Below are 12,657 nucleotides of genomic sequence, written 5' to 3'. Positions count from 1 at the left end.
TAAACAATATGAATACCTTGGCAGGCAAACGATTGTAACACAATTTAAAATGGCGGCGAACAACAATATTTTGGCGGGAAAAAAGACAAGAGTCTTTTCACGCCTAATTAATTCACATAAAACTACACAACATGGTGAAAGTAATATGAAAAGAATACATCACCAATCGCAGATCAACATGACCTTGGGTGTCATCAAGGTCACAGGACAGCGACGGAAGGCCACTGATTGGGACTTGAGAACAACAACTTTATTTCTTCACCCAGGACCTTCGCAGCGCTGTCCTTCTAGTTGTCGTAAGTAAGCAGTGAATGCATTAAGGAGTAATGCAGGATAAGTAAAAAAGTTACTTTTTTGGTCCCGACTATTTGCCTTAGTTATGATGTATATTTGCTTATAACGAACTACGGTTATAACGAACTAAAATTAGTAGTCCCTTTGAGTTCATTATAACCGTAGTATATAATAAATACATGAAATGCTATCATAACGCTGAGGTCATCTTCCTGAGGCAAGATTGTTCCACCCTGCCGAACAAGACTGCTTCTATGAGCTCCTATCAGTCTAGTAGCTGTTCATACTACATGCATATTGCCTCCCAGAATCCCCACAATTCTGTGGTGAAAGTAACAGGAGTGTTCTGTACATCAAACTGCATGATGGAACTGTTTTACAAACACATTGTGAAACAGATCAAACTGCATGATGGAACTGTTTTACAAACACATGGTGAAACAGATCAAACTGCATGATGGAACTGTTTTACAAACACATGGTGAAACAGATCAAACTGCATGATGGAACTGTTTTACAAACACATGGTGAAACAGATCAAACTGCATGATGGAACTGTTTTACAAACACATGGTGAAACAGATCAAACTGCATGATGGAACTGTTTTACAAACACATGGTGAAACAGATCAAACTGCATGATGGAACTGTTTTACAAACACATGGTGATACAGGAACAGATTGGAGTGTTGTACGTCCAACCAAATACTCTTATACATACAGTAACAAACCTTTATATTAATCCAGTTATATTTCTTGAAGATTTCAGTGTTTGCTAGATCAGGTCTGTTCCAGTCCAGAGTGAGTTGAAGGTCCCTCTGGATTTGTTCCCGCCATCGAATCCCCAGTTTCCTTGTCTGAGCTGGAAGGATATAAGCATGTTATACAATCACGCTGAAATTGAATTCCAGTTTCCGGGTCTGAGCTGAAAGGATATGAGCAACTTATACAATCACGCTGCCATTGAATCCACAGTTTCTGTGTCTGAGCTGGAGGGATTTGAGCATGTTAAACAATCACGCTGCCATTGAATTCCAGTTTCTGGGTCTGAGCTGAAAGGATATGAGCATGTTATACAATCACGCTGCCATTGAATCCACAGTTTCCGTGTCTGAGCTGGAGGGATATGAGCATGTTAAACAATCACGCTGCCATTGAATTCCAGTTTCTGGGTCTGAGCTGGAGGGATATGTGCATGTTAAACAATAACGCTGAAATTGAATTCCAGTTTCCGGGTCTGAGCTGAAAGGATATGAGCATGTTATACAATCACGCTGCCATTGAATCCACAGTTTCCGTGTCTGAGCTGGAGGGATATGAGCATGTTAAACAATCACGCTGCCATTGAATTCCAGTTTCTGGGTCTGAGCTGAAGGGATATAAGCATGTTATACAATGATGCTGCCATCAAATTCCAGTTTCCATGTCTGAGCTGGAGGGATATGAGCATGTTATACAATCCCGCTGCCATCGAATCCCCAGTTTCCATGTCTGAGCTCAAGGGATGTAAGCATGTTATACAATCACGCTGCCATCGAATCCCCAGTTTCCATTACTGAGCTGGAGGATATAAGCATGTTATACAATCACGCTGCCATCGAATTCCAGTTTCCGTGTCTGATCTGGAGGATATAAGCATCTTATACAATCACACTGCCAACGAATCCCCAGTTTCCGGGTCTGAGCTGGAGGATATAAGCATCTTATACAATCACGCTGCCATCAAATCCCCAGTTTCCGGGTCTGAGCTAGAGGGATATAAGCATCTTATACAATCACGCTGCCATCGAATCCCCAGTTTCTGTGTCTGAGCTGAAGGGATATGAGCATGTTAAACAATCACGCTGCCATCGAATCCCCAGTTTCCGTGTCTGAGCTGGAGGGATATGAGTATGTCATACAATCACGCTGCCATCGAATCCCCAGTTTCCGGGTCTGAGCTGGAGGATATAAGCATCTTATACAATCACGCTGCCATCGAATCCCCAGTTTCCGGGTCTGAGCTGGAGGGATATAAGCATCTTATACAATCACACTGCCATCGAATCCCAGTTTCCATGTCTGAGCTGGAGGGATATGAGCATCTTATACAATCACACTGCCATCGAAACCCAGTTTCCGGGTCTGAGCTGGAGGGATATAAGCATCTTATACAATCACACTGCCATCGAATCCCAGTTTCCATGTCTGAGCTGGAGGGATATGAGCATGTTATACAATCACGCTGCCATCGAATCCCCAGTTTCCGGGTCTGAGCTGGAAGGATATAAGCATGTTATACAATAATGCTGCCATCGAATTCCAGTTTCCGTGTCTGAGCTGGAGGATATAAGCATGTTATACAATAATGCTGCCATCGAATTCCAGTTTCCGTGTCTGAGCTGGAGGATATAAGCATGTTATACAATCAAACCATATAACCAGCTCTTCAGTTATGTTGTGAGCAGTGAGATGAACACGGATGTACAGGAGAGAGTGTTTGCATCACAATGATAACAGTGATAACATAGTATAAAGAATGCAACCATTGCACCAGACATGAAACTCACCTTTGAAGAGTGCTTTAAGGATGTACTTGTTGAGGTGGGTTAGATCCGACTCCTTACTGCTAGTGTCTAGGATTGTCAGGTATGTGAGACTGTCCTGCAACACACACATCACACGTCTTAGTCAGGGGGATAGGGAGGGTGAGACTGTCCTGCAACACACATCCCACAGCTCAGTCAGGGGGATAGGGAGGGGGTGAGACTGTCCTGCAACACACACATCCCACAGCTCAGTCAGGGGGATAGGGAGGGTGAGACTGTCCTGCATAACACACATCACACAGCTCAGTCAGGGGGATAGGGAGGGGGTGAGACTGTCCTGCAACACACACATCACACAGCTCAGTCAGGGGGATAGGGAGGGTGAGACTGTCCTGCAACACACACATCACACAGCTCAGTCAGGGGGATAGGGAGGGGGTGAGACAGTCCTGCAACACAGATCACACGTCTCAGACTGTCAGGGGGATAGGGAGGGTGAGACTGTCCTGCAACACACACATCCCACAGCTCAGTCAGGGGGATAGGGAGGGTGAGACTGTCCTGCAACACACACATCACACAGCTCAGTCAGGGGGATTGGGAGGGTGAGACTGTCCTGCAACACACACATCACACAGCTCAGTCAGGGGGATAGGGAGGGTGAGACTGTCCTGCAACACACACATCACACAGCTCAGTCAGGGGGATAGGGAGGGTGAGACTGTCCTGCAACACACACATCACACAGCTCAGTCAGGGGGATAGGGAGGGTGAGACTGTCCTGCAACACACACATCCCACAGCTCAGTCAGGGGGATTGGGAGGGTGAGACTGTCCTGCAACACACACATCCCACAGATCAGTCAGGGGGATAGGGAGGGTGAGACTGTCCTGCAACACACACATCAGTCAGGGGGATAGGGAGGGTGAGACTGTCCTGCAACACACACATCAGTCAGGGGGATAGGGAGGGTGAGACTGTCCTGCAACACACACATCACACGTCTCAGTCAGTGGGATAGGAAGGGTGAGACTGTCCTGCAACACACACATCACACGTCTCAGTTAGGGGGATAGGGAGGGTGAGACTGTCCTGCAACACACACATCACACATCGATCCATGCAATAGGGTTATGATGACATGCATCAACCAAGTCAACGAGCCAGACCACCCGATCCCGTTAATGTCGCCTCTTATGACATGCAGAGTCGTCTCTTACGGCGGCAAGCATAGTTGCCTTTTGCGGCAAGAATGGGTTGCTGAAGACCTATGAAGATCCCAGGTCTTCATGGGTAGCGTGAATCAGACTGGAACACAGATTACCTAAATTGGAAGGCGACATTAGGTTAAGTGATCAACTGATAGGGACAGCAAGCGAATGGTTAAGTGAGTGAGTGAGTGGATGATGCTGAGAAAGTGGGGAAAGTGGGAATAACGGATAAGTCGCACAAGTGCACACAAGGCTCTGACCACAGCGTCCATGCACAAACTAACCTGATGAGCCATTATTGCACACTCTAGAATCTTGTCCCGACACTCATTACGAGCAAGATCATCATCCTTGAAATCCTTTGGAAATGCAGCCTTGACCTTCTTCATCAGTTCTGGTTTGACGAACATGTTGATGTGGTCATCATCAGATCTGTTACCATGGATACATGATAAGATTTAAATCATCACACAAGCCTGTAAATAGCTACCTCTTTCAAGGAAGGGCACATTCCTTGATGTTAAATATCAACTATAAGGTCACTTTAACTTCTTTTGCTGTAGATAAAAAAAATATCATGATTACTATGGGATGTACTTCGAGACTTAATCATGAAAGTGAAAGCCATTTCTGACTTTCTAAAGCATATTTCACAACATTGTGAAGCATCTCTAATGCTTACCTTTCCTTCATTTCCTGGTAGGCAAATGCAATCAGATCAGCAGCCAGACCAAAGCCTTTCATAACTATAACAGGGATCTTCTTCTTGAGGAGGGCAAGGGTGTGGTCAATATCGGCCGGCCCCCCCTGAATCAGGAGACCGATGACAGGAGTGGTGGTCCCCTCCACTGTAGGCATGTGGGTCTGCACCAGATCCACCTCACTGTTCCCTGCAACTGGGAACAAGTACGGAATAACCTCACTGTTCCCTGCATCTGGAATAAGTACTGTTATAACCTCCCTGTTCCCTGCAACTGGGAACAAGTAAAGTAATAATTCCACTGTTCCCAGCAACTGGGAACATGTACGTTTTAACCTCCCTGTTCCCTGCATCTAAAAACAAGTAAAGTAATAACTTCACTGTTCCCTGCCACTAAGAATATGAACTGTTATAACCTCACTGTTCCCTCCCACTAGGAATAAGAACTGTTATAACTTCACTGTTCTCTGCCCATAGGAATAAGAACTGTTATAACCTCACTGTTCCCTCCCACTAGGAATAAGAACTGTTATAACCTCACTGTTCCCTGTCACTAGGAATAAGTGAAGTAATAACCTCACTGTTCCTGCCACTGGGAATAAGTGAAGTAATAACCTCACTGTTCCTGCCACTGGGAATAAGTACTGTTATAACCTCACTGTTCCCTGCCACTGGGAATAAGAACTGTAATAACCTCACTATTCCCTTCCAATAGGAATAAGTGAAGTAATAACTCCACTGTTCCCTGCCACTGGGAATAAGTACTGTTATAACCTCACTGTTCCCTGCCATTGGGAATAAGAACTGTTATAACTCCACTGTTCCCGAAGACTGGGAATAAGAACTGTTATAACCTCACTGTTCCCTGCCACTAGGAATAAGTGAAGTAATAAAATCATTGTTCCCTGCCACTGGGATTACGAACTGTTATAACCTCACTGTTCCCTGCCACTGGGAATAAGAACTGATATAACTCACTGTTCCCTGCCACTGGGAATAAGAACTGTTATAACCTCACTGTTCCCTCCCAATAGGAATAAGTAAAGTAATAACCTCACCGTTCCCTGCCACTTGGAATAAGAACTGTTATAACTCACTGTTCCCTGCCAATAGGAATAAGAGCTGTTATAACCTCACTGTTCCCTTCCACTTGGAATAAGAGCTGTTATAACCTCACTGTTCCCTGCCACTGGGAATAAATACTGTTTGCTCATGCAGTCGCATTCCTGACAGTACTGTTAGTTTAATCAACATCATTACTCGTGTGAGTTTAGTTAGTTTAGTGGATTAGCATTTCTTCCAATCCGTGCAGTTGCTTTCACTGCCTCTCTCTTCACACAGCTCTACATACACAGGGTGGTCTGACTTGAAGGCATCCGTCGATATCGCCGGGGACGACCCACGGGCATCTGGAAGCGAAGTTCCAGGTTATATCGGAAGTTGATGAGTTCCTGCGAGGTGACTTCCTCCCCCAGGATGAAGTGGGTGTGGTTTGGGTTCAAGTTGTACTTCCCTGACGATGGCTTGTAGCCCGAATTCTCTAGTTCCTGTGGGTCCTTGTGCTGCAATTCAGAGGGATAGTGGCACTTTCTTTCTTCATATATCCGATGAGGATGAGTCTAGGATGTTTAACTTAGTGCCCCTGGCAGGCAAATTTGAGAAATAAATGCTATTTGTTCAAATGTGGGATTTTTAAAATTTGTAAAATTTCTTAAATTCAGGGGTATTTTGAGATTGCATTAAAAGCATTAAAACCTGTTTCTATTCATTGGTCTGTCGTAAACGCATACAAGTTACTTCTACACAGCCAAAAAATTGGTTATTAGTTACAAACATTAATACATTGTCACATGAATTGGGAAAATTTTAGTTCAAAATTGGGAAGTTTATATGACTGGGCCAATATCAGCCTCTTGATAAATCCCTGTATACAGTTGTCAGGAACTTGACAAATCATGATGTTCTCAAAAAGAAAACACAAATTTAGATTTCTAATTGCAACACAAACATACATACAAGGAAACCTTGCCAACGCAAATTCCATATCAACTAACAATGGTACCGTGGTGTTGCCACCAACTATGGACAACTTGACACATATGGTGCCAGTTAACCATGCTTCAATGTAGGGCTGGGATGGGTAACTTGGGTACTCAGGTCATGTGGGTACTGAGTAGGACCTGGGTACCCACAGTACTACCCAGACCGTGGTTTGTCACGTGATATATTGTTTAATGGCAAAAATTATCTGGAAATGTATGGTTACACTTTATTGTCTTTTCTTGTCAAGTAACATGTTTATCTCTTTCATATAATTTCAACTTTGAAGGTCATTAGATGAGCTAAACAAGTTTTATGACAAGTAAAGACAATATTTTCGGCTCACAAATATTAGTAATGAGAAAAGGCAGACACAGCATACCTCTCCGCTCAAAGCTTCGGAATATGCGATGTGCTCCTTGTTGACGACGCCCAGCACAGTCAGTTTGGTCACTTTCTCCACCATGTACACATTCTTGACCACCTGAGCATCCATTTCCTGGGCCTTCCTGCGTGCCATTTCCTGGTACACAGCATTGCCAATCATCTTCGCCACCCCACGGTCAAGGCCATCAGTCAGAATCCACATCTCGGTCAAGTTTGCCGCCTGAAATACATCGAAGACATGTTATGTTTGTTTGTTGTTTAACGCCGCACTCAGAAATATTCCAGCTATATGACGGTGGCCTGTAAATAATTGAGTCTGGACCAGACAATCCAGTGATTGACATTATGAGCATCGATCCAAGCAATTGGGATACGATGACATGCATCAACCAAGTCAGCGAGCCTGACCACCCGATCCTGTTAGTCACCTCTTACGACATGCATAGTAGCCTTTTACGACAGGCATGGGTTGCTGAAGACCTATTCTACCCCGGATCTTCATGGGTCTTGTTGTAAAGTATGTATTAGTTGCTCAACAAGTGTCTTTCTGGGAATCAAAATATTGCAACTTGATTAATGGTCAGGAATATCGTTAGTGCAAAATCCTGTTTTCTTCAGCAACCTTGAGGGTGAGGCTTTGCTTGTTAGTTTGAACTGTTTGAGGGTTTTCCTGTGTGGGTAAGTCTGAACTGTTTGAGGGTTTTCCTGTGTGGGTATTTCTGAACTGTTTGAGGGTTTTCCTGTGTGGGTAAGTCTGAACTGTTTGAGGGTTTTCCTGTGTGGGTAAGTCTGAACTGTTTAAGGGTTTTCCTGTGTGGGTAAGTCTGAACTGTTTGAGGGTTTTCCTGTGTGGGTAAGTCTGAACTGTTTGAGGGTTTTCCTGTGTGGGTTAGTCTGAACTGTTTGAGGGTTTTCCTGTGTGGGTAAGTCTGAACTGTTTGAGGGTTTTCCTGTGTGGGTAAGTCTGAACTAATTGAGGGTTTTCCTTTGTGGGTAAGTCTGAACTGTTTGAGGTTTTTCCTGTGTGGGTAAGTCTGAACTGTTTGATGGTTTTCCTGTGTGGGTAAGTCTGAACTGTTTGAGGGTTTTCCTGTATGGGTAAGTCTGAACTGTTTGAGGGTTTTCCTGTGTGGGTAAGTCTGAACTGTTTGAGGGTTTTCCTGTGTGGGTAAGTCTGAACTGTTTGATGGTTTTCCTGTGTGGGTAAGTCTGAACTGTTTGAGGGTTTTCCTGTGTGGGTAAGTCTGAACTGTTTGATGGTTTTCCTGTGTGGGTAAGTCTGAACTGTTTAAGGGTTTTCCTGTGTGGGTAAGTCTGAACTGTTTGAGGGTTTTCCTGTGTGGGTAAGTCTGAACTGTTCGAGTGTTTTCCTGTGTGGGTAAGTCTGAACTGTTTGAGGGTTTTCCTGTGTGGGTACGTCTGAACAGCTTAAGTGACCATATGTAATCTGAACAGTTTGACCATGTGTGGGTAAGTCGAAACTGGTTAAAGTGACCATATGCAATCTGAACAGCTTGACCATGTGTGGGTAAGTCAAAACTGCTTAAAGTGACCATATGTAATCTGAACAGTTTGACCATGTGTGGGTAAGTCAAAACTGGTTAAAGTGACCATATGCAATCTGAACAGCTTGACCATGTGTGGGTAAGTCTGAACTGCTTAAAGTGACCATATGCAATCTGAACAGCTTGACCATGTGTGGGTAAGTCGAAACTGCTTAAAGTGACCATATGCAATCTGAACAGCTTGACCATGTGTGGGTAAGTCGAAACTGCTTAAAGTGACCATATGCAATCTGAACAGCTTGACCATGTGTGGGTAAGTCTGAACTGGTTAAAGTGACCATATGTAATCTGAACAGTTTGACCATGTGTTGGTAAGTCGAAACAGGTTAAAGTGACCATATGCAATCTGAACAGCTTGACCATGTGTGGGTAAGTCTGAACTGGTTAAAGTGACCATATGCAATCTGAACAGTTTGACCATGTGTGGGTAAGTCTGAACTGGTTAAAGTGACCATATGTAATCTGAACAGTTTGACCATGTGTGGGTAAGTCGAAACTGCTTAAAGTGACCATATGCAATCTGAACAGCTTGACCATGTGTGGGTAAGTCTGAACTGGTTAAAGTGACCACATGTAATCTGAACAGTTTGACCATGTGTTGGTAAGTCTGAACTGGTTCAAATGATCCTGTGCCTTAAGTCTGAACCGCTTTAGCCTGATTCCCTGTACACGCCCACCTGAATGAGTCCTCTCTTAAAGTTGTCGACACTTCTCTCATTCTCCCAGGCCTTGAAGTACTGCACACTGCTGATCACAGACAGCACAATCTTGGGAGTACGCCGCCGCCAGCCACCGGCGATGTAGGTTGCAACATCATCTACCGTGCTGTCTCGAGGTATACACACATAATAACGATCCTGAAAACAAACCGATGTCTAGAAGTGACTCACAGTACTGCTCCATCCCCAAATCAATTATTCTTTTGCACATAAAAGGGAACACTAACTGAACTTTTGAGAACTTCTTCACACTGTAAATACGTAGAGAATCTCACCGGGGGTCTTCCGAGACAAAATATATCAAGACGAGTTGATGAAAATTACAAATATCTGAGTCTTGACAAATTTGAGTTTGGAAGACATGAGGTCGAGATTCTGTTTATCATCCAAAATCATTTTTCCCACTTTTTCAGTTTGTAACAGTAATAACCAGTCTTGAGTCTAAATAGTACAGCTTCAGTGGCAGAGATTAAAGATGTCATTTAATTGTGTTGTCATAGTAAACGTTGACATCATGATGATCTGCAAAGCATTTTGAGGCAATTTCATTGAAGATATATTTCCTTGTGATACAATCTCATTAAAACCAGATATTAGTTCTCACTACCACAAAACAAAGATCTGTGGACATCCCATTACCAGTCACATCAGACAGACCTTCGCAAATTTTGACCAACCAATGAGATAACTGACAAGAAGTTGACATAAGCCAATCAGAAGGAAGCTTTCTTATGCTTTACAGCACTAGCTTCAAACTGGTGACTATGCTTTGAAACATATTTTGACACATTCTCAATTAAAAATTTGAAAACGGAATAAACGAACATTCTGAAAAGGCTAATAGATGGCCTAGATTGAATGGAGTCAGCGAGCCTGACCACCAGATCCTGTTAGTCGCCTCTTAAGACGAGAATAGTCACAATATTAACCGTATGTACAATATTAAGTACAGGTAATGAGGATTACAGAATTATACAAAATTATTGGTGAGAAATTAGATTAAATGCCAAATGCGGATAACAATGTGAGAAATTCAGGCAAAATGGGGAATACAGTAATTTACGGTTAAAACGAACTCAAAGGGACTACTAATTCTAGTCCGTTATAACTATAGTTTGTTATAACTATAAGCATATATACAGCATAACTACAGCAAATAGTTGGGACCAAAAAGCAAGTTCGTTATATCCGTCAGTTCGTTCTAAGCATGTTCGTTTTAACCGTAGTCTACTGTATTTGAACAGCGAATAATCAAGTTGCATGTTATAAATGTGCTTTGTATGACAACCTTACTGACACTACAGCTTACACTGACCATCTGGTTGAAGACAGAGTCTCCTTCCTGTACAAAGTGTAGGACTCCCCCAGGGAATTTCGGAATGTAGGCCATGTCTGAAGACTCTCGACTGAAGGCGGAGGCATTGCTGGTGACCGTTGCATACATAGGATTCAAGCCATGATAGAAGGTATCATCATTGCCCTCTGTGTCCAGGCTATGCCATCCAACTCGTGACATCTGTGGATAAATCGCCTCCCCATCTTCCTTCACAGCAGACAAAGATTCGCTTACGTTTTTGTCTCGACCTCGGGATAACCTTGAATCTGCAATACTCTTCCTATGTTCCTGATCCGAGACGTGAGACAGTTCCGCTCGTTTTCCGCTGGACAGCTGCACAAGAAGCGGTTGATGGCCCTCAGTTGGCGGAGTACGAGCTTCACTCACAGCCTCTTTGGAAGACGTCGGAGACATGCCAGGAACGTATCTGCCGATATTGGGTGTGAGTTTGGAGTGTCCCCCAAGTCTGTAGGAGCCACTGGAGCCAATGGAGCCACTCCTCACACTGAGCTGAGGGGACTGATGGAAGGACGTGGGACGCGAGTAGAGATCGGATTCTTCCCCTCGAGGGGAACCACTCACTGCAACAGTAGAGGATCAGAACATAACTTTGTTTGTTTGGTGGTCTGTAAATATTCCGGTGATTGACATTATGTGCATCAATCTACGTAACTGGCCTACAAAGACATGCATCAACCAAGTCAGCGAGCCTGACACACGATTCCGTTAGTGGCCTCTTATGATAAGCACAGTCGCCTTTTAGGACAAGCATAGGTTGCTGAAGACCTATTCTAACCCGAATCTTCACGGTTATGATTGGATAAGACAAACAAAATTTGTAGTTTTCAGGAACCACCCGGGATCCTAAATCAATTAAACAGATCCAATTGATATCTGCCATCAGAGCCATCGGCCAGATCAGGGGTAGAAACTAACATTTTTAGTCCACTAGTCCTTAGAATGATAACATAGAGCTAAACCCTTAAAAATGGCAAATTTCTACTAGTCCTCATGATACCTTAACTATTGGGCAGTTTGGCAAGGACTACAGGACTAGTGCCAATTTCTAACGCTGCAGATCATGTGATTCTCTTGCCTTATATGGATGTTCTTGCCCAAAAGGTCAAGATGCAAAAACACAGTCTGTAAAAGCCAGAAAAGTAGACATCAATTTTTTAACCCACTCAATGAGAAAGTTACAAATTATGAAGTGACCAAAATGTTTTTCCAGTGTGCCACAGGGCCATACATGTTTGGCTGTATGCCAAGAAAAATACAATTTTTATCATCAAGAAAATAAGTTACTAAATGTGCTCTAGCAGAGTGTGAAGTGACCAAATTAGCCACGTAAACTTTGTTAATCTTCGTCGAATTCCGGAAGTTTGCAACTTTCAGATTATACATTTCCTTACTATATTTCGTAATTTTCACTTAACTTTCTCATAATTATAATTCCATGATAAGTCAAGTCCTCTTTCTATAATAAAAATGTCTTTTTGTAAACTATCTTTGCGACATACGTCACGAGATACGGCACGTGCACCAAGCCTCTAGCGAAGCAGGCACCAGACGACAATCGCTCTCGTGCATTTACTTTTCTTCTCAATAACTTACGTACACCCCCTGAGCTGATATATATTGAGTATTTTGACTTTGAGAAACATTGTGTTGATATATTAGTCTTTTCACATGTTCTTAGAATTATAGAGATAGAAATAGCGTAGTGCGTGTGTTCAATGGCCGACCAAAGTACATTGGTCCGAAGTGGCAACTTCGCAATATCTGATGAAATATGGCAAATCATGACTTGGCACCGCTTCATAATTTCATTCTTAAGTAGAACCATGTATACTTATTCCTTTTATTTGGTCTTTTG

The 12,657-nt window shown here is 43.2% G+C and overlaps 1 protein-coding gene across 1 annotated transcript in view; it reads right to left on the bottom strand.

Moving 5' to 3' along the window:
• Nucleotides 1–12,657, bottom strand: part of LOC139450076 (transient receptor potential cation channel subfamily M member-like 2) — a 69,096-nt gene that overhangs the window by 44,849 nt on the left and 11,590 nt on the right. Inside the window, exons 3-10 of the mRNA XM_071231717.1 lie at nt 10,761–11,362; nt 9,404–9,583; nt 7,157–7,381; nt 6,086–6,296; nt 4,717–4,930; nt 4,319–4,466; nt 2,844–2,937; nt 1,026–1,156 (exon numbers count right to left, since the gene is read on the bottom strand). Coding sequence (XP_071087818.1) covers nt 1,026–1,156; nt 2,844–2,937; nt 4,319–4,466; nt 4,717–4,930; nt 6,086–6,296; nt 7,157–7,381; nt 9,404–9,583; nt 10,761–11,362 — 1,805 coding nt within the window. The remainder of the gene's footprint in view (nt 1–1,025; nt 1,157–2,843; nt 2,938–4,318; nt 4,467–4,716; nt 4,931–6,085; nt 6,297–7,156; nt 7,382–9,403; nt 9,584–10,760; nt 11,363–12,657) is intronic.

The sequence above is a fragment of the Haliotis cracherodii genome, unplaced genomic scaffold (genome assembly GCF_022045235.1).
Source record: "Haliotis cracherodii isolate W230 unplaced genomic scaffold, xgHalCrac1.p SCAF_8, whole genome shotgun sequence".
In the NCBI taxonomy this organism is placed as follows: domain Eukaryota; kingdom Metazoa; phylum Mollusca; class Gastropoda; order Lepetellida; family Haliotidae; genus Haliotis; species Haliotis cracherodii.
Note: the sequence above shows the minus strand (reverse complement) of the source record. Positions and strands in the feature narration are given on the sequence as shown.